Source organism: Fimicolochytrium jonesii (genome assembly GCF_025526975.1).
Source record: "Fimicolochytrium jonesii strain JEL569 chromosome Unknown EV422scaffold_35, whole genome shotgun sequence".
NCBI classification, from domain to species: Eukaryota; Fungi; Chytridiomycota; class Chytridiomycetes; order Spizellomycetales; family Powellomycetaceae; genus Fimicolochytrium; species Fimicolochytrium jonesii.
In genome coordinates, this window is record NW_026515702.1 from 55,788 (window position 1) to 74,089 (window position 18,302).

General features: G+C 57.7%; 5 protein-coding genes across 5 annotated transcripts; 2 read left to right on the forward strand and 3 right to left on the reverse strand.

Annotated features, from left to right (window-relative positions):
* Positions 1-586: 586 nt before the first annotated feature.
* EV422DRAFT_544807 (uncharacterized protein) lies at positions 587-5,075 on the forward strand. Its single transcript, XM_053071425.1, has 4 exons — positions 587-1,008; positions 1,207-1,488; positions 1,595-1,852; positions 1,950-5,075. The coding sequence occupies exons 1-4, from the start codon at positions 628-630 to the stop codon at positions 4,788-4,790; spliced, it is 3,762 nt and encodes a 1,253-aa protein (XP_052921549.1). The 5' UTR covers positions 587-627; the 3' UTR covers positions 4,791-5,075.
* A 1,110-nt stretch (positions 5,076-6,185) lies between these two features.
* EV422DRAFT_279499 (uncharacterized protein) lies at positions 6,186-8,661 on the forward strand. The gene is made up of 5 exons (XM_053065946.1): positions 6,186-6,473; positions 6,854-7,042; positions 7,484-7,760; positions 7,836-8,064; positions 8,128-8,661. Exons 1-5 carry the CDS (start codon positions 6,446-6,448, stop codon positions 8,392-8,394), a joined length of 990 nt encoding a protein of 329 aa, XP_052921550.1. The 5' UTR covers positions 6,186-6,445; the 3' UTR covers positions 8,395-8,661.
* A 208-nt stretch (positions 8,662-8,869) lies between these two features.
* EV422DRAFT_571553 (uncharacterized protein) lies at positions 8,870-13,126 on the reverse strand (the record flags this gene model as incomplete). The annotated part of the gene is made up of 12 exons (XM_053073006.1): positions 8,870-9,344; positions 9,465-9,573; positions 9,654-9,881; positions 9,980-10,105; positions 10,191-10,274; positions 10,378-10,530; positions 10,618-11,417; positions 11,500-11,828; positions 11,901-12,043; positions 12,136-12,313; positions 12,407-12,565; positions 12,911-13,126. 12 exons carry the CDS (start codon positions 13,124-13,126, stop codon positions 8,870-8,872), a joined length of 3,000 nt encoding a protein of 999 aa, XP_052921551.1.
* A 271-nt stretch (positions 13,127-13,397) lies between these two features.
* EV422DRAFT_623263 (kinase-like domain-containing protein) lies at positions 13,398-16,365 on the reverse strand. The gene is made up of 5 exons (XM_053074216.1): positions 15,507-16,365; positions 14,980-15,190; positions 14,514-14,908; positions 14,094-14,421; positions 13,398-14,001 (listed from the first exon to the last, which is right to left on the reverse strand). The coding sequence occupies exons 1-5, from the start codon at positions 15,863-15,865 to the stop codon at positions 13,600-13,602; spliced, it is 1,695 nt and encodes a 564-aa protein (XP_052921552.1). The 5' UTR covers positions 15,866-16,365; the 3' UTR covers positions 13,398-13,599.
* A 527-nt stretch (positions 16,366-16,892) lies between these two features.
* On the reverse strand, positions 16,893-18,297 carry EV422DRAFT_544838 (ribosomal protein L23/L15e core domain-containing protein). The gene is made up of 3 exons (XM_053071426.1): positions 18,223-18,297; positions 17,355-17,776; positions 16,893-17,218 (listed from the first exon to the last, which is right to left on the reverse strand). The coding sequence occupies exons 1-3, from the start codon at positions 18,239-18,241 to the stop codon at positions 17,204-17,206; spliced, it is 456 nt and encodes a 151-aa protein (XP_052921553.1). The 5' UTR covers positions 18,242-18,297; the 3' UTR covers positions 16,893-17,203.
* Positions 18,298-18,302: the final 5 nt, after the last annotated feature.

Consider the following 18,302-nt stretch of genomic DNA (forward strand, 5'->3'; position numbering starts at 1 on the left):
AGCCCCGCTCACCCACCCACTCACTCACCCCCTCCAACAACCCACACATACCATACCCCAGACACCCACAGCTGTCGAATACTCCCTGCCCGCTGTCCAACAACCCGAAACAAAACCCCACCGGCCGGCCCTCACCCCCGCCCACAAAGTCTTTACAGTCCGGAAAGTCACCCGCGACACCAAGAACCTATTTATATACCACAAGCGTTCCCTCCGCCCCGCCGAACTCTTTTTTCTTCAGCTCTTTCCCTTGGATGGAAAAAGAAAGTGGCGCGTAGCCGATGGATGATGCGACTTGTGTGTGAATCGACAGCCCTGCCTCTAGTATACCACCACCTTTGAGGCGATATTCCTTCTTCGTTGTCGACCCGATATCCTTTTCCGATATCCCCTTATTTTTGCGCACGAACAACGCCAGACGAAACGATAGGCCAGCTATATCCCGCATACACAGTGAAGAGCGGTGCGGTGGGATTAACGCTCAGAGACACACCATACCATCCGTTGAGTGAGGAGCTGCACGCCACGAAAGCAGCGCACGGCAAACCGTTACCCCCCCCCCCCCCCCCCCCCCCCCCCCCATTCCCAACCCCCGCCCACGGGGCTTCGATATCCCACGACCCAACCATGTCCCACCCACCCCCAGGGCCCACCACCTCGGCCCCGTCCTCCATATCGCCCGCCAACAACCCCGGCCACACCATCATCCTCTCCTTCCCGTACGCCCTCACCCACTACACCTCGCACACCCCGACCTCCGAGATCCTCCCGCAAATCATCACAAAAGTACAAGCCCTCTGCGAGAGTGTCGCGCAGGAGACCGGGTGTGTCGTCACGTTCACGAGTCCGGAGGTCGGGGGGTATAGATCCCAGCGGGATGGGCGAGACAAGGGGGCACAGGAAGGGGGGCAGATGCCGTTCGAGGTGTTGATGAGTGTGACGGTGATGGGCCCGCCGGCGATGGCGGGGAGGGCAAGGAGGGGGATGTTGAGGGGGATCCCGACGCAGGTATGTACACCGTCGCGAGCGACCGAACGAGAGGGATAGCGGAGCGAGGGCACTGTCATACGCAGCGCGAGCAGCCGTTGGATCGCTTTGGAACGCTTCCGCGAGCGAAGCGAGCATCCGCCCATCAACACTACTACGTCGAGATCGTTCATCACCCCCAACCTCACCTTGACTCACCCCCACCTCTCTCCCCCCCAGAGCATGCTAATCATCCGCGCGCCGCACCCTTTCCTCCTTTCCACGACCTCGGAGATGCAACCGCACGTGCGGCACCGTCTGGACGCCATCATGAGCAGCACCCGGACGCACATCACCTGCGTCGGGCGGAGTAGCAACAACACCACCGAGGACCGCGGGGGGATGAGCAAAGTGACCGTGGTGGCCGAGTCCCCGTGGGAGACGATGGATCTGGAGGTCGTGGGCCGCGCCGAGGATCTGGAGATGGCCAAGATGGAGGTGTTGGTGTATTTGGATCAGTTGGTGGGTTGGCGAACATATTCTCGATTTCGGTTACATCATCGGAGTTGGAAAAAAAAAAGATGGACTTTGGACTAACGACCCAACGTTGATGATTGATTATTCACAGGCCGGCCTGCACATCGAAGCCCTAACCCTCCTCCCCACCCTGCACCCGCTGCTCGCGGGCCGCAACAACAAACAGATCGAACTGCTCATGCACGAGCACCAGACCAACATCTACCTCCCGACGCCGTTCGTGGGCGAGACGTGTAGCGTGGAGACGCAGGCGCAGGTGAATGCGTATGCGCGCACGGTGTGGGTGACGGGGACCGTGCAGGGGGTGACGAGGACGGTGGAGGAGGTTGTGGGTGTCGCGGGGATGCGGGTGAGTTCCCAAAAAAAAAAAAATCTCACAATCCATTCATGATGATATGATACAAGGTACTGATGATCTGGTTGAATTTTTTGCCCCCCGCCCACAGTCAAAACACCTGCAAACACATACGCTCCCCACCATCTCCCGCAAACTCGACTGGCTCCTCCTCTCCCGCACGCCCGCCCTCCTCTCCATCATGTCCGACAACGCCACCCACATCGCCCTCCCCGCGCTCGGGTCCACAGGCACCTCCGCCTCGCTGGTCGTCACCGCCGGCGACCGCGTGTACCTCGACCGCACCTGCCGCGCGGTGATGTACCTGCTGTGCGAGTTCTACATCGCCGGGATCCAACTGACCTCCAACCCGGTGCCCGCGAACGCCAAGCCCAGCCACCCGCTCGTGAACGCGTTGAGCATGCTACCGCTGCAGACGCACTCGGAGGTGGTGCTGGCGTCCCCGTACATGGAGATCTACGGGCTGAACCCGTTCGTCAAGTCCGCGTTCCTGGCGCTCGCTGGGCACCCCGCCATCCTCCCGTTGATCCGGGACACAAAGTTCCAGGTCGAGCTCGCGATGGAGCATAAGGATTTCATCAACGGGAAGAAGAACGGCAAGATCAACAAGATCACAAAGACATCCGGGTGTCGCGTGTCCTTCCAGGAGAACTTCAACGAGTGGAACATGCTCATCGATCTGTGTAACTCCACGCCGGGGAGATGCGTCGAGGGGTTGGGCATGCTGGAAGACGAGCTGCCGGCCGAGATCAGTTTCCACGTCCCCGAAGCGTTCCACAAGCGGATCATCGGGGTCGGGGGCAAGAACATCCAGCGGATCATGAAGAAATGGGCCGTGTACGTCAAGTTCTCGAACGCGGAGGAGTATGCGCAACTCGGCGGGTACTTCAAGAACATGGATAACGTGATTGCGCGCACGCCGGCGAAGAACAGCGCGAATTTGGGGCATGCCAAGGCGAGCATCATGGAATTGACGGGGGAGATGAGTAAGCCGACTTTGACGGTTGCGCTTAGCATACCCCGGCAATTGCATCGGTTTGTTGTGGGGCCGCGGGCGGTGTATTTGAACGATATAACGCAGAGCACGGGGGCCGAGTTGGCGTTTCCGAGAAGGGAGAGTGGCGCGGACGAGGTGGAGGTTGTCGGGACGGAGAGTGCGGTGATTAGCGCGAGTAATCGGTTGAGGGATTTGGTACCCGGGGTGCAGTTTTTCATTGTGCCGGGCGGCCAGGCGGCGTTTTATGCGGTTACGATGCAGCCGGATGTTTCGGCGTTGGCCGCGCAGTTGTTGCATGAGCTCGGGGTGGAGATGTATGTGTATCACCCGCCGCCGCCGTCGGCGGAGAATAACCCACAACAGCAACAGCAGCAGCAATCGTCGCCGACGAACAACGAAGGTAGCGTCGATTGCACGTTCATGCTCTATTTCCACCGGCACCATACCCCCCCGACAAGCCTCGACGCCGCCAAGGGTCTGATCACCGAGTACCTGACCACCCGCGGCGTGCCTCTGCAACAACACGTCCCGAAACAGGGTATGGGCGGCCGCACCGGGAGCTACGCCAACCTCCAACACCGGAGCTACGACTCCTTCCAGCATTTCCCCTCCAAGCTCGTCGTCGGGGTCAGCAGCGCGCCCCAGGGAGAAGCAAGCGACGCGGCGGCGGCAGCGTTTGCCAATTTCTACCCCCCGCCGCCGCACGGGATGCACCCGGGCGGGATCGCCAACAGCAAGATGGCGCAGTCGACACCCGATTTGCGACACTTGTTTGAGGATGCCGGGCCGTCCTCTTCGCCGGGGCGGATGAGCACCCTCAATGCTCCGCAGCATTTACTGAGGCGCAGCAAGAGCGGGTTACCGAACCCGGCTGACGCGCGGGATATGCTCTCGGTAACGCTCGAAGCGACGTCCATTACACCTCAACAACAACAGAACCCGGGCGCATGGCCGGTCCACTTCGCGCGGCGGCAGGGTTTGATGTCGATCGATACCGCCAACACGGGCGCGAACGAGGATAATGATTCGGGGATGGATGATCCGGCCAAGAACGCCGAGTTGCTTAAAGGGTTCGCGGGGATGCTGAGCCCCATCGACGCGCCTGAACGTGGGAGCAGTGGCAGCAGCCACACGGGCGGGGAGCACCAGTTCCATCATGGGCTCAAACTGAGTCGGAGTATGGGGATGTTGGATGATCGGGGCGGGAATAACAACGCGCAACCGTCCCGCGGGTCGTCGAATTTAGTCCCCGAGATATCAGCCAGCGACCCGCCGCCGTCGTTCACGGCGCAGACGATTGAGACGTTGTTTAGCATGGAGCGGGCTCACCCGAAAGCGTTCGCGCAGACGGAGTTCCTGTTGAGCAGTCTGGAGCTGGAGAACCATTTGGCGATATTTATTGAGCAGGAAGTGGATTTCCCCACTATCTTGCTGTTGGGGGACGGGGACTTGAAGGAGCTGGGCGTGCGCGCGTTTGGGACGCGGAAACGGATTTTGGGCGCGATCAGGCAGTGCAAGGATTGGCGGGATGCGCATTTGGGCAGCGTTGGCAACGTCGGGGGATCGCAGCAGCAGCAGCAGCAACAACAACGGTCGCATCCCCAGCAGCATGCGCAACAGCATCATCAACATCAACACGAGCAGCACGGCCGCATGCCGTATCTGATACCCGGCGAATACCACTCCTATTCCGCACGGGCGTCCGTATCGGGCGCCGGCGTCACCGGCGGCTACCACCCACACGCGCACCCACACCCCGTCGTTCAACGCTCGAGCGTCGGCAGCCGCCCGCAATCGCAGCAGTCGTCCCATTCGTCGAATTCGTATCAGGACCACGAGCAGTCGAGTAATGCGTTCCAGGGACACCCCTTGGCTGGCCAGGGTGGTCCCCCGCGGAAGGGGTTTGGTGATGGCCGCAGTGCTGGTGAGTACTGAGAAGGCTTGCTTGCTTGCGCCTGCCCCCCTTTGTATATAGTAGACGTTTCTCCTTTTTTGGGTCGGGGTCGGGGTGGGATCTTAGCGTATTTGTGTTGGACCGTCTGTTTCTTCCCCCTTCTTCTTTATTTCTTCCTTTCTTGGCGACCTATTTTCTCGTTTTTGTGATTGGGTCTCCCAACAATCATCCCAACCTTTTTATCTTTCTTCTTTTCCTTCTTCTTTGCTATTGCGTAGCGTGATGAGGTTGTCGAAAGCGAGGTCTAACGAGACTCTGACCGCACCCCCTCCGCCCTCCCCTCCCTCCCCTTCAGGCCACTACATCTACGCGCCTGGCTCTGACGGATCGACTTTGGGATTCTCACCACAACAAGCCGGGAAGCAGTCGCCGACGACGGGGGGTCGGCAACAGACGGGCGAACGCGATGGGACGCTCGTGAGCATGGCGCATACGCATCCGCATTTGGGGGGTCTCGCCAAGCGAGCCATGATATCTTCGAATTCGAATGCGGCGGCGATGCTTGATCGGCCACGGACGGCGCCCAATTCGGTCGATCCTAAGAAGCCATGAACCCAGTTCTCGCTCCTCGCGCACCGATTTCCTCTCTCAAGTTCCGCGTCCCGCGTTCGGAAGACATTCAAGGCTGATTCCTGCGATAGTGATTATTTGGATGTGCTTCCGCGTTCTTTTTTGGGGTTCCCTTTTTGGAGCTTTTGGGACTGTCGTTTGGTAGATCTTACAAGTTACCCGCACTGAGTTTGGACACTGTCCTCCCCGTGGCATTTACGTGCTGTTGCCGCTTGTCTGAAGCGCATTCCTAGAGATTTTCAGTTCAGTACACATTGCATACCAATACATTTCTGACATCCACACAATGGGGCCTTACTAGACTGGAGAGTCGTCTTCAGGAGGGGTATCCGCAGAAGGAGATTGAAAAGATAGCTGTCATGCATCCTCTCGCTCCGATGTGATGTTCGCGATTGAGAATACCCATCGCAGCCCTCCCTAGCCGACTCCGAGTATTCGACGGCGTGGGAAGACGATGGTTCCCATCTTGTCCAAGATCCCATCCATCCGTAAGACATGATCCGAGACTGATATCCCCGAATCGACAGAGTGTATGCCGAACCCCGTGCGTCCTGCTTCCGGGTTCTTGGTTTCAAGTCCATATCGGGTATTGGCTCTCGCGAAGCCCCAATCCCTAGTTCGTTTCCTGCTCCGAGATTGCCTCATCAGCCACATGAGGCAAGGAAAATGCTCGACTTACCCTGACTCTGAGGTCCCCTCCCTTTGTTGCCTTGCAACGCTTCACCTCACTATTCCACTCACTCACTCCCTGCCACTGCCACGCAGTGAGATGAGCAGACGGTACTGTATTTGCAGGCCTTGTTATAATATATCTGTCCCCTTCCCACTTCCACGAGTCCTTTCCTAAGTCCAGTCCCCATGTCCAGGAGGGCAGGGGGCCGATGTGGCAATAGGAAGAGCGATACAAAACGCACAAGTGAGCGGCCCCCCGTGAAGTCGCCCTGTGTCGCGTCGCGTGGGGTCCTTCCTATCGCGGCAACCGCCGGCGACGGAGCGAACAACGGCATAGTGGAATCGTTCAAAGAAGGTTCTATCCATCCATCCATCCATCCCCACTAGATCCAACATGGAGGTGCTGTCGAGGAACCCTTACGGTAAGGCTTCCATCCATCCGTCCATCACTACGTCCATCGACAGCAAGTCCCATCCATCCGGCGTCGATTGAGGGTCAGCGGTCAGGAGGTCGACATTGCGAAACGAAGGGCGAGCACTACGCGAAATCACGAGGGAACATGCATCTGGTTGGAGAGACTGTGATCCTGGAGTAGACAGAGGTCAACGGTGGGGAATTATGGAGTGCTGCGATGCTCTGAGGGTGGGAAAGAAGGAGCAGCCGAGTGCTTGCGCGGAACAGTGGGAGTCGATTGCGGCACCGAGGATTGCATCTGGATTGGAGGGAATGACTGTGATCTCGACCCAAAACACACCTCAACATGGGGCCGACGCTAAAGACACCTCCTCCCTCCCTCTACAGACCTCCTGGACGACGAGGGTGGCGACGCCCCCGTCGCAAAGGCTTCGCCTGCCAAAAAGGACGACAAGAAGGCTGCTCCCGCTGCGGCCAAGAAGGACGCTGCTCCCAAGAAGCAGACTGAGAGGGCTCCTCGCAACGAGTACCCCCGTCGTGGTGGAGCTGCTGGCGCTCCCCGTGGTGGTGCTGATGGTGAGTCTCAGAATCCGTGGAGATCATGGGAATTGCTGGATGTTGGGAGAGTGATCGAGGCCGAGCGAAGTCGTTGACAAAGGCGGGCGGAGGCATGACAAAGTTGAGGAAGGGAAGGCCGAGGTAATTGCATCGAGCGACTTTCAGCGAAGTGACGGGCAGGCATCATGAGCGATGGTGAACGTGGGAAAAATGGGCCATTCGTCGAACGAAGCGAGGTGATTGCATTAAGCGACCGCCTGTTAAACTGCGCCTACGAGCGGCGAGAGCTCTCGGAAACGCAACGAGCTATGGAAGTTGTGGGATTCTTGCGAACCATTTAGCCCTGGTGGATCGTCTCCTCGAAGTAGCATTGGGTTGTCCGGCTATTTGCATTTCGGATTCACACACATCGGAAGGAACGCCTCGTCACTCATTTTCTCTCTTTCTTCTTCTCCATAGTTGCTCGCCCGCCTCGTCAGAACCGCGACGGCGGTGACTTTGAGACTCCCCGTGAACAGCGCGTCGCCGATGGTGAACGCCGTGAGCGCGGTGGATTCCGTGGTGGTCGTGGAGGCCGGGGCGGCAGCCGTGGTGGCTTCCGTGGTCGCGAATTCGACCGTCACTCTGGATCCGGACGCACCGATGGTGTCAAGAAGGAAGTTGCCGGTGCTGGCTCTTGGGGAAACCCCTTGACCGCCGAGGAGGAGGCTAAGGTCGATGTCGAGCCCGTCGAAGGGTGCGTTCGCATTGAAGCAGATTTCGGTTTGTTTCGCCTCATTACGAATCTCTAAACTGGTACCCCTCTCGATAGTGCCGAGAAGAAGGAAGGTGCCGAGACGCCGGTTGAGGAGGAGACACCCAGGGAGCCCGAACCCGAAGAGTCGTACAAGACGCTCGAGCAATTCCTTGCCGAGAGGACCAAGCCCGCCACCGAGGCCAAGGTGAGGAAGGCCAACGAAGGTGCGGACGATGCTCAATGGAAGAACGCCGTCCCTCTCAAGAAGGAGGAGGATGAGGAGTTGTTCGCCGATCTCCTCAAGGTAAGAAAGATTCTCAAATTCGATTCACTCAGAATCTGCAAACTAACGCCAATATTTCTACAGGTGAAGAAGGCCAAAGCCGCCGCCGCCAAGGAAAAGGCACAAAAGACCTTTGTCAACATCGACCAGCGTTTCGCCGACGAAGGCCGCAACACCTTCAGCCCCCGCGGCGGCCGTGGCGGAAACCGTGGCGGCGAGTTCCGCGGTGGACGCGGTGGAAGTGACAGGAATGGTGGTGCTGGCGGCCGCGGTGGCCGTGGCGGTCGTCAGTCCGGTGCCGGTTCGTCCGTGAGCATCGAGGACCAGAACGCCTTCCCATCCCTCAAGTAAATTTAGCACCCTCACCACAAAGAGGAACCGGTTTATATATCGAACAATCACCCCCGCACTCTTTATCACCTTTATCACCTCCCACGTGTGCGCGAGCATCCCAAAATATAGGGTCTTTGAGAACCATCCATCAGACTCTTTTTGTGAAATTCGCACCACCCCACACACACCACCCCGGGAACAACCCCCTTTGCATCGAGTCGTATCTTATCTACCCTCTCGGCAATGAAAAGAAAACAAATATAGGGAAATCACCAGACTTTGAAAGTTTCGAGCTGAGAAGGGTGGGCCTACTCTTCTCATTGTTCGTGAACTCGGGCCCATATTCAACCTTCGGGGAACAAAACACTATGCCACGAAATGTGACTTGTGCGTTGTGTGTATATTTGCGATGCATACGCAGGCGGGAGATGCATGATGAAAGAGGGTCACATAAATCGGTCCAAATGCTTCTAAATACACGTTCTCGTCCACATCACACCGCACCCACCCCACCACTCGGCCCCACCTCAACACTTAACCTCGGCGCCCCTGCGACTTGTTCTCCTCCCAAATCCTCCTCACTCCCCGCAGCCGTTGTCAGCGCGTCGTAGTCGACGGACGAAGACGTCGTTTCGTGCAGGGAGTGCGGGCGCGACGGGTGTGCGTCTTCCCCAGCGTCGTTATCCTCATCCCGTGCATTCCCCGCCAAATCCGTCGCCGACCCCATCTCGGCATCACTCCTCCCTCGCAGTTCGTGTATCCCACTTCCACTTTGCTCGGGTTGCTCGCGGGGCACTTCAAACAGCAGCCTCGCGAACCGGATCAGGACCTCGACGACGGCGTTCTTGGCGGCCGACTCGGCAAAGTCCAGCTGCGTCTCGGCGTGCGGCGGGCGGAGCAGGGAGGGCCCGAACACGACGCCGAGGTTGGTTGTGTTCATGAGGTTTTCCGGGGCGTGGAGTTGGATTCTGCAAATGAAAAATGAGTGGGAGTGAAGTGGACCCCCGTGACCACTGCCCCTGTGTGTGTGGCGTGCATCCCCCCGTCCAGCGCCATGACCGCACGCCCCCACTCTCCTTTGAACTCACCGATGCAGATGCAGGATCAAATACGCCAAAGTGCTCAGATGCGCCGGCGGCAGCTTCTTCAACAGCTCGATGAACGCCTTGAGCCGCTCCTCATCATCTTCCGTCCGTTCTAATCAAAGGCCGCAAAAATGAAGGGGGTCAACCGCTCTCTTCTATATCCTCCCTCCCCCCCCCCCCCCCAATACTTACTAACAACCCCAACCCACTCCCCATACAACCCGGCCCCAAGCAACGGTTCCGGCAACTCGCGGAAATACTGTTTCAGCGCGCTCGTCACCGCCGCGATATCCACCTCACTGTCCTCAGCCGAGTCGGGGGATGAGAGGATGGTGTAGTCCCCGCGATCCAGGCACGCGATGATCTTGTTGGTTTGCGTCAACGGGCCGGACTTGCGGTAGATTCCTTCGTAGGTCATGCCTGGGGGATTTTATGCACAGTGAGTGACAGTCCCCTGAACGTCGTGTGAAGGAAGGGGGGGAGATGTGTTTGGTTGTTTGTTGGGCTGTTTTTTTTACCTCGCATCTCAACGGCGGCGATACACTCCCCCACCACGCGCGGCACCACCCCGCCCTCGGCCTCGACTGTGCGTGTGAGGGCGACGCCAAACACCTTGCCTTCGCCCGCCGTCGGCGTCGAGCCGTCTACAGATCATATGGATGTCGCACTGTGTCAGACCAAATGGGGAGAACGAAGCGGTCAGGGACGAGGTGCGATCACGGGACGTACCGGCGTGGGTATCCCCCCCGCTCCCCGCGGGACAGTGCTGGATGATACTCGGCACGCATTTCTGGTGGCAGTGATATCCGCATCCTCCAAAACGAAGGAGAAAGTCAGCAATTCATCCCCCCCAGCGAATAGACAACCCGTAACACCCACACCCCCCCATGATGCCGTCAAAAAAGAAAAAACTCACTCTCACACCGCAACTCCTTCCCCCAAAGCTTCTCATCACACAGATCGCATTTCCGCGGACTCCGATACGCATGGGTTCGGAACGCATGCGGTCCACCGCCTGCTCCGCTGGGGTACGTGAACGATCCGCCTGTAGGTCGTGAGAGATCGACATCTAAAAAAAACACGCACCATCCGTCATCAGCATCACAGTGATCTCCTACCGGGTTTAGAAGAACGCAAGCATTTCTTTTGTACGTACCGCTCTTCGAACTGGCTTTCTTAGCCCCCAACTTGAACATCGCCGACCCGGGGAACCCGTATCCGCCGGGGCTACTCGAACTGGCGGGGGGTGAATCAAGGTGGTCGGTGCTCCCCAAGGTGCCGCTGGCCGACAGCGGCTTGTTGGTGCTACTGCTGCTGCTGCTGCCTCCCGCCTGCGGCATCGCTTTCTTCAACTTGGTCGTCGTAGCCTTCAAGTTCGTTTTCCATTCCTTTGTCCATTTGTCTTTCTTGTGCTGCTGCTGTTGTTGGGTATGCGGGGTGATTGTGGGGGTGGGCTCCCCGGACGCCGACCGCTGCATCATCCCCCCCGCCGGCGCCGCAGCGGGGGGGTAATACGCCGCGTGGGAGAGGATATCCACACTCCCCTTCCTGGGTCCTCTCGGCCGAGCAATCCGTGGGGGTGGGAGGGGTGCCGCCTTGACCGGCGCCCCCATCATCCCGACCCGATCCGCACCCTCCGCACCCTCCTCCACCGTCTTTCTCAACTCCTCCATCTCCGGGAACGCCGCCGCCGCATTCGGAGAAAAGAGAGAGGCGTGGGACTCGACTTTATCGAGCATCTCGGCCGAGTCGATCAGTTCGCCCGTGATGCGGGTTTGGCGGGCGGTGAGGACGGTGTTTTCTTCGGTTAGGTGGGAGATACCGTCGGTGAGATGTTCGCGGGTGGATTCGAGGGTGGCGATGTCGGAGCGGAGGTGTGCGCGGTCGGCGTGCAGGGTGGAGAGGGTGTTGGTGAAGCGGGTGTGGAGGGCTTGTAGTTCGCGGGTTAGGTCGTCGCTGTTCAACCCACAAGAATGTGTTCGTTCAGTCCCGAGTGAATGTGGGAGGTTATGATTTTTGACGGTGGGTTTGTACTTACGCATCCCCCCCACCCCCCGCCGACGCCTTCGCCGCGTGTTTTTCAAACACTAACCGTCCCACGTCCATCTCCAACTCATCCCTCCTCCTCCCCTCCTCCTCAATCGCCACCCTCAAACTCTCCCTCTCCCTCCGCATCCCCTCAATCTGCGTGTTTAACGCCTCCAATGTCTCCTCCGCGCGCTCGCGGGCGGCGTCAGCACGGGCCATGTTGTCCAACTGCTCCTGCAATTTCGCGACGGTGGATTCGAGTTGTTGGCGTTTGAGTACTTCGGCGGTGTGGAGGGATTGGAGTGTGTGGAACTCTTCGACGGCTTTGCGGGAGGTTGTCTACCATATACACCGCGTGGTGAGTAAGCGAGAGTGTGGTAGAATGTGAGGATATGGGGATAGGTATCACACCTTGATGTAATCTAGTGTGGTCTCACAAGCAGATAACTGCCTACTCCGTTCCTCCAGCTCATGTTCTAGCTGCATCACGTACTCGTTTGAGCTGATTCCTGGTTGTTCGGTTAGTGCCGACACGTAGGAGTTGTTCGATGGGTCTAATTCCGAGAGAACGGGGGGTAAGAACCCCAAGTAACCGCGCAGCGCCCACCGAATGTACGCAAAGTAAGTGATACCCGCTCTTCCTCACCTCTCTTCAACCCCTGTCCAGCATTCGCAGTCGCAGTCGCATTATTCGACGCTATTGCAGGCGCGGCTTTATCGGGCAGGGTCTGAACTGCATCCTTCACTCGGGGCGACGCCACCGACTGCACCGAGCTTCGTGCGCTCGCCCTCGTTTCAGTGTGACACGACGGACATAGGAGTCTCTACATGGGCGAAGATGGGCTGCACTGTTTAAGGCATGCCTTCCCCCAGAAGATCGAGTATTCTCTCGCGTGAAGTTGGAGGTGGATGCTCACCCCATTGATGTGGAAGAAGCGCAAGTCCTGAATTGGGCGCGCGCATGAGGAGCAGTTGAAGCAGTGCGTGTGGTATGTGTCGTTGCCGGTTGTTATCGCTTCTTCCAAGATGGGGTTGCCGCATCCTTTGCATTTGTACGAGCAGTTTACACATATCGCCTGTGCGAGTGAAGGGAGGGAAAACGGGTCAACCATCGGTGTCAATGTCTCATGCGTGCAATGAGCGATGATGGGTGATGGATGGGCGATAGTTGCAGCAATGCGCTGCTCGCTCCGCCCGCGACGAGGATGTTGGGCTGCGGTGGACAGCTTCGCTGAGGCTCGCTAAGAGCCGTGATTAGGGATATTGCGCCTGTGGCGCAAAGGAACTCGCTCCCGTGCCTGCGGCAGAGTCCTCAAGCACCGTCCTCGCGGCCGCTCGAATTTCCAAGCATCCTTGCGCCTCCCAGCGCTCTCTTTCTCCTCGCTATCGCCCGGGCCCCTCCCCCCCTCTCGCACCCATACCTTCCCGTCCTCGCCGACGAGCACGACACTATTCTCATAGTCGATGGGTGTCCTACAGTTATTACAGTTGAAACACCCGGAGTGAAAGTAAGCGTCACTGAAATTGATCAAGTTCCCTCCGTCGGCGTCTGTTATTAGTTTGTTGCAGCCTGCACAGTGTTGTTGGGGTTCGTTGGGGGTGTTGTTGTTTGGGGGTATGCCTTGCGAGTCGGCCATTCTTGCGTAAGGGAGTGACAAGCGAGGGAGCAAAGGGGAGTGAGTGAGTGGAGGGGCTCCTGGAGCTCAGCTCTGCGCAAGGGGCGTAGGTTCTTGGGGGGTTGTTTGTGACTGCGATGGGAGCCACGATGGGAGGGGGGTTTTGCGGCGGGCGGGCGGCGTGGAGGGGGCGAGGGGAGAGGCCAAGCGAGCCGAATGGAAACTGTGAGCGCGCCGTGTTTAAACGCGCAAGCATCGTGTGTGAAAACTGATATCCAACCGTGTGGTGTGTGTGAGATATCGAGCGGACGCGTGATGGACGCTCTCTGATAGTAATAGACTATTCTCATCTCCGCGTGACGGCGGTGGTGGTTTGAGATGTTCTCTTGTATCTCTCTCCACACAAAAAGACACAAAAACATGGTTGGAAAAACGCACTCCAGACAAGAACCAAAAAACCCAACACACGGCGGTCCCCCGGAAAAAAAAACCACTCACAACCCCCTCCTCGTCCCCCCCGCCTGCCTCAAACTCCCCACGCCCACCCCCGCCGCGCCCCCCATCTTCCCCCCAACCACCAAGCTCCCCCCATTGACGCCCCCACCCAGCGACCCAGCAATGCCCTCATGCGCCTGATAGCTGAACCCCACAAACTGACTCTGCACGTCCTCGCCCAGATGCGCGCTCCCTTCAACCAGCGAATCCTGCGGGATCTCAGAGGTGAACTCTTCGTCAAAGTTGGACGTGTCCGTTGCGGAGAGGACGTTGGGCCGGAAGGGCGGCGGGATCTTGCGCGCTAGGAGGCGGGACCAGTTGGTTTCGGAGAAGAAGGGGTGCCGTTTGATGGCGTCCGCGCCCGTGGTGCCGAGGCGGCGCGTGGGGTCGCGATCGAGGAGCTGTAAGTCGGGGGACGGCGAATGCGGTTAGGTGGGTGTGATGAAGAGGTTCGTCGGTTGATTAAAGCCAACGCTCGCACCGGTGACCGTACCTGGCTTAACAGATCCCTGGCGACGGGACTCACATCATCGGGAAACACCAACTCCTGGCCCAAGATCTTCTTATACATCTCGTTCGTATTCTCGTCGTAGAACGGGGGCAGGCCAGTGATCATCTCGTACAGCAGGATCCCGATTGTCCACCAATCCACCACTTTCGTGTATCCTTGCCCCAGCAGAAGCTCGGGCGCGAGGTACTCGGGCGTGCCGCAGAACGTGTTGGTCTTGTTTCCGTCTTTCATGTTCAATTTGCAGAGTCCAAAGTCGCACAGCGCGATATGGCCGGTGAAGTCGAGGAGGATGTTTTCGGGCTTTAGGTCTCTGGAGGTCATCAGAGGGGGGAGTGAGTGAGGTGAAGTAAGACGTGTTTTGCATGGTCAGGAGGGTGGGGGGGTGAGGGCAGAAACACACACCTGTAGATGATGTTATACCCATGCAAACACTCCAACGCACACAACAACTCGGCAACATAAAACCTCGCCCTATCCTCCGTAAACCTCCCCTCCTTCTGCAAATGATGAAACAGCTCGCCCCCATTCACAAACGCCAAGACCAAATACAATTTATCCGGCGTCTGGAATGAGAACTTCAAGGGGACAATGAACGGATGGTTCAATTTCGCCAGCACGGTGCGTTCGGCGAGCGTGTGCGCCACCTCGGCCCGCTCGACAATGTGCGATTTGCGAAGGATCTTCATGGCGTAGATGCGGTTCGTGTCGCGTTTGCGCACCTGCATGACTTTGCCGAAGGAGCCTTTGCCAATGACTTTGAGGAGCTCAAAGTCGTCGATTGTTAGGGATTTGTTTTGCTGGGGGGACAAAATCATGAGGGGTTCACCGGAAATGTGAGATTTGAGTAGTGTGATACGCGGTTACTTACCACCTGCTTCTTGAAATGGAACTGCAGATGCAGCTCCCCGGCAACCGTCGGCGCGCCCTCTCCGTCGCTCTGCAAGGGGTACCACTGGTCCTGCAGTTTTCCGTCGATCAACAGCGGTTTGACACGTACGCTGCCAAGGAGAACGTCCTGCCCTTGCGTTGTACCCCGTTGCAGCACCGAAATGGTCACTTCGGCTTCGCGCGATACGTCGCTGTCAAATAAAAGTGAAGGAATGCGTGAGTGGGTGTGTCCATCGTCCATCGTGCCATCCATCCTCCGTGACGGAGAGCCGATCGTCAGCGAATGGTCGCTGGAGAGCAGCTCGCCGGTGCTCGCTGGGAATAAGTGACGGGAATCTTGCGCCTTTAGCGCAATGTACACCTGACTGGCGTCCGTCCTCGCAAGCGCTCCATACTACAATGGGCTCGCTTGCGCTCGCACTCTCTCTCGCCCGCGTACGCATTTGCGAAGGTCGCGCTCGCAACCGCACAAACTCCCATCCCAAAATCAATCGCGGGGGTACCTACAAATTCGCGCGATGACCCCAAACCACGGTCCTACTCCCGGGATTCCCCTCCTTCGCCGGCACCATGATCTCATTCTTATCAAAATCAATCACACAATACGGCAATCTCGTGATATCCGCTCCCACGCCCGTCCCAATCTGCACCGCCGCGCCGCCATTGGGATACACCAGATTCCTGGCCTCCACAATCCGAATCAGCAGTAAACCCGACCCGCCGAGTTGCGAGGATGCCGGGTGGGAGATGGCCCCGGCGCCGGTCGGGGGTGTGGATGTGCCGGAGGTGATGTTGGGCGCGGGAGAGGGCGCGGAGGGCGGTGGAGGAGCCGCGGCGGGCTCTGTGGACTTTTTGCCTTTGAACATGGTTTGAGGCGATTGAGGGAGATTGCTGGTGCGTGTTGGCGAAGTGCCTTGGTTTCTCGAGTCCGCTATCTACCGTGCTGTGTCGAAGGTTGTCCTTTGTTGCAATCGAAACAATGCGAAACGCTGTTCTTCAACTTTCTATATCGCGGAAGATGGCCGGCACTGGGAAGGGCTGCACTTCGACAAATCGTTCGCAATTCCATTCAAGCGACAGCCTCCTCGCCGATATGGTTTTTCGATGCTTTCGAAGCATATTGTTGTCGTTTACGTATCGGTTGTGAAATTCCTTCTATTCCGTGACTATATTTGGGATGCTGGCGAGACACGTAACTTTAACTCTGAGATGCCGAGGGATGACTAATCCTGCAGTTGGTTTGGCCAAGGATGGCACATCTTTGATGCAGGTCTCACTGACGCCGACTTCGTCCTTGTTGCTAGTGGAGAGTTGCGGATATCCCGTTGCGGAAAACCCGGCCCAAAGTCAACAAAATGGTTAAAGGTCAACACCCACGTCGTCTTGTTACCCACGCCCATTTGACAGTAACCGTCATTTTCCATCGGTGAATGATCATCTTTCACGTATGCAAGTTCCCATGGTTGCAAGGAGAACGTACAAACATACAGTACACCAGAAATTCTGTGAAACTAGGAGATCACACGGAAGCCGACACAAGGGGAAAATCGTCTATCCAGCTACTTCCCACAGCACGGCAATCTGGGATGAGGGTGGGAGGGGGAGTTGCCGCCGCCGGGGTCTTCTTCCGAGCACAGCGGCGGCTGTTGTAACCCCTTCACGTACTGCCCTCATGAAGACCCCAGAGTGTGATTCCTTGGGAGCCCCTGCTTGCCGTTTGTGCGATTTTGTCTGCACACGAGTGGAATCGGTGCAGAGAGGTACTTTTTGCTCAAAGACAGTTGTCCAAGCTACTCAGTGCCCCTTCCAGGCACAACAGTAGATCTATGGGAATTGGACGCGGATAGATGTGGGTGCGGAGAGCAACCTCGGGAAGGGTGCGATCAACATTTCCCATATTCTTGTGTCTGAGGACAAATGCTCCACGGATATTCGGTTCTTTTTGGCGGTGTGTGAGCTTTAGAAACTTGCTGCGTTTGCGATGGCTACTCCGCAATCGCTTCCCCCCTCCATCCAGGGGATTCCAGGCGATGTACGCGTACACTCCCTCAGAGATCTTCTCGGTGTTTCTTATCCCCCCAGAACACAGAATCAGGCCACAGAGAAGAGTGGGACGATGTGTGGGCCGGTTTTTTGGATGTATTTGACAGAGGGTAAAGAGGAAAGGTACAGTGGTGTGCGATTCTAAGTGTGGGGATGATGATTCAAATGAAGCCGATCTGTAGAACACAACGAGAGGAGAGTCTAGTGTTAGTTCAATCGTGTCCGCACACGGTCAATCACACCATCTCCTCACATACACACAGCCCCCCTCGCTCAAACGCGCGCTCGTCCCTCCACACCGCCCGCACATACCTTGTTAGCAACGTCCAACGCATCGACATCCGCACTCAGCCTAACATAAGCCTTCTTCTTCCCATCCGGCCTAATCAGCGTATTCACACTCGCCGCCTCAACATCATATAACCGCTTCACTGCGTCCCGAATCTGCCTCTTGTTCGCCCTCACATCGCAGATGAACACCAGCGTGTTGTTGTCCTCGATCTTCTTCATGGCCGACTCGGTGTTGAGCGGGAACTGCACGACCTTGTAGGCATCGAGCGTGGGAACGCGCGGGACGGAGCGGCGGGGGTACTTCGGCGACCGGGGGAGACGGAGGGTTTTGGGACGGTAGAAGTGGGTTTTTGTGCGGATTTTGTGGGTGTGTTTGCCGTTGGTTCCTTTCAGGGCGGCCTTTTTGGCCGTGGTGGCTTTGGCCGTGGCCGCGGTCGTGGTGGCTATTGGGGAAGAAAGTGGTGAGATGATGGAAATGGAAAATCGGAGGTGGTGGGTTGACCATCGGCTGCCGCACATATGGTAATTCCCATATCTGAAAGGATCGCATCTCCGCCCGCTCAAATTCCGCCTCAGCTCTCCCAGCTCTCCAAATGGTCCAAACGACGAGGTTCCTGTCTTCGCCAACCCAGATTCCCACAGTCGAGTCGTGCGATTGCTAATTCCTACTTTCGACCCGCCACTATTCACAACCTGATCTGCTCCTCCCCGACTCTCCGCTCGAAACTCCTTCCCCACAGTCCTGCCGATCCAGCCCCCACCCCGTCGCATGTCGTCCTGCCACCCATTCCGGCCCCTCTTGTCGACTTCCCAAAAACGAGCAGCGATTCCCTCTGCAGGGCCGTGTCCCCAAAAATTTGACCGCCAACAGCGGGTGACAGCTACGTACTCTTAGCCTTGGGAGCCATTGTTGTGTTGCGCTTCCTGTGTCCTGTGAAGGGTGTTAGTGTAATTGCCTCCTCCGGTTTG

What these genes read in the sequence shown, in the direction of transcription:
- EV422DRAFT_544807 (XM_053071425.1), top strand. Translation starts at nt 628, where the DNA reads ATGTCCCACCCACCCCCAGGGCCCACCACCTCGGCCCCGTCCTCCATA. An exon ending in TGAGGGGGATCCCGACGCAG is followed by an intron (nt 1,009 to 1,206) that starts GTATGTACACCG and finishes TCTCCCCCCCAG; the next exon opens with AGCATGCTAATCATCCGCGC. An exon ending in TGGGTGTCGCGGGGATGCGG is followed by an intron (nt 1,853 to 1,949) that starts GTGAGTTCCCAA and finishes CCCCGCCCACAG; the next exon opens with TCAAAACACCTGCAAACACA.
- EV422DRAFT_279499 (XM_053065946.1), top strand. Translation starts at nt 6,446, where the DNA reads ATGGAGGTGCTGTCGAGGAACCCTTACG. An exon ending in TCCCCGTGGTGGTGCTGATG is followed by an intron (nt 7,043 to 7,483) that starts GTGAGTCTCAGA and finishes TCTTCTCCATAG; the next exon opens with TTGCTCGCCCGCCTCGTCAG. An exon ending in GATGTCGAGCCCGTCGAAGG is followed by an intron (nt 7,761 to 7,835) that starts GTGCGTTCGCAT and finishes CCCTCTCGATAG; the next exon opens with TGCCGAGAAGAAGGAAGGTG.
- EV422DRAFT_623263 (XM_053074216.1), bottom strand. Translation starts at nt 15,865, where the DNA reads ATGTTCAAAGGCAAAAAGTCCACAGAGCCCGCCGCGGCTCCTCCACCG. An exon ending in TCCATTTCAAGAAGCAGGTG is followed by an intron (nt 14,909 to 14,979) that starts GTAAGTAACCGC and finishes TTGTCCCCCCAG; the next exon opens with CAAAACAAATCCCTAACAAT. An exon ending in GGGTATAACATCATCTACAG is followed by an intron (nt 14,422 to 14,513) that starts GTGTGTGTTTCT and finishes GATGACCTCCAG; the next exon opens with AGACCTAAAGCCCGAAAACA.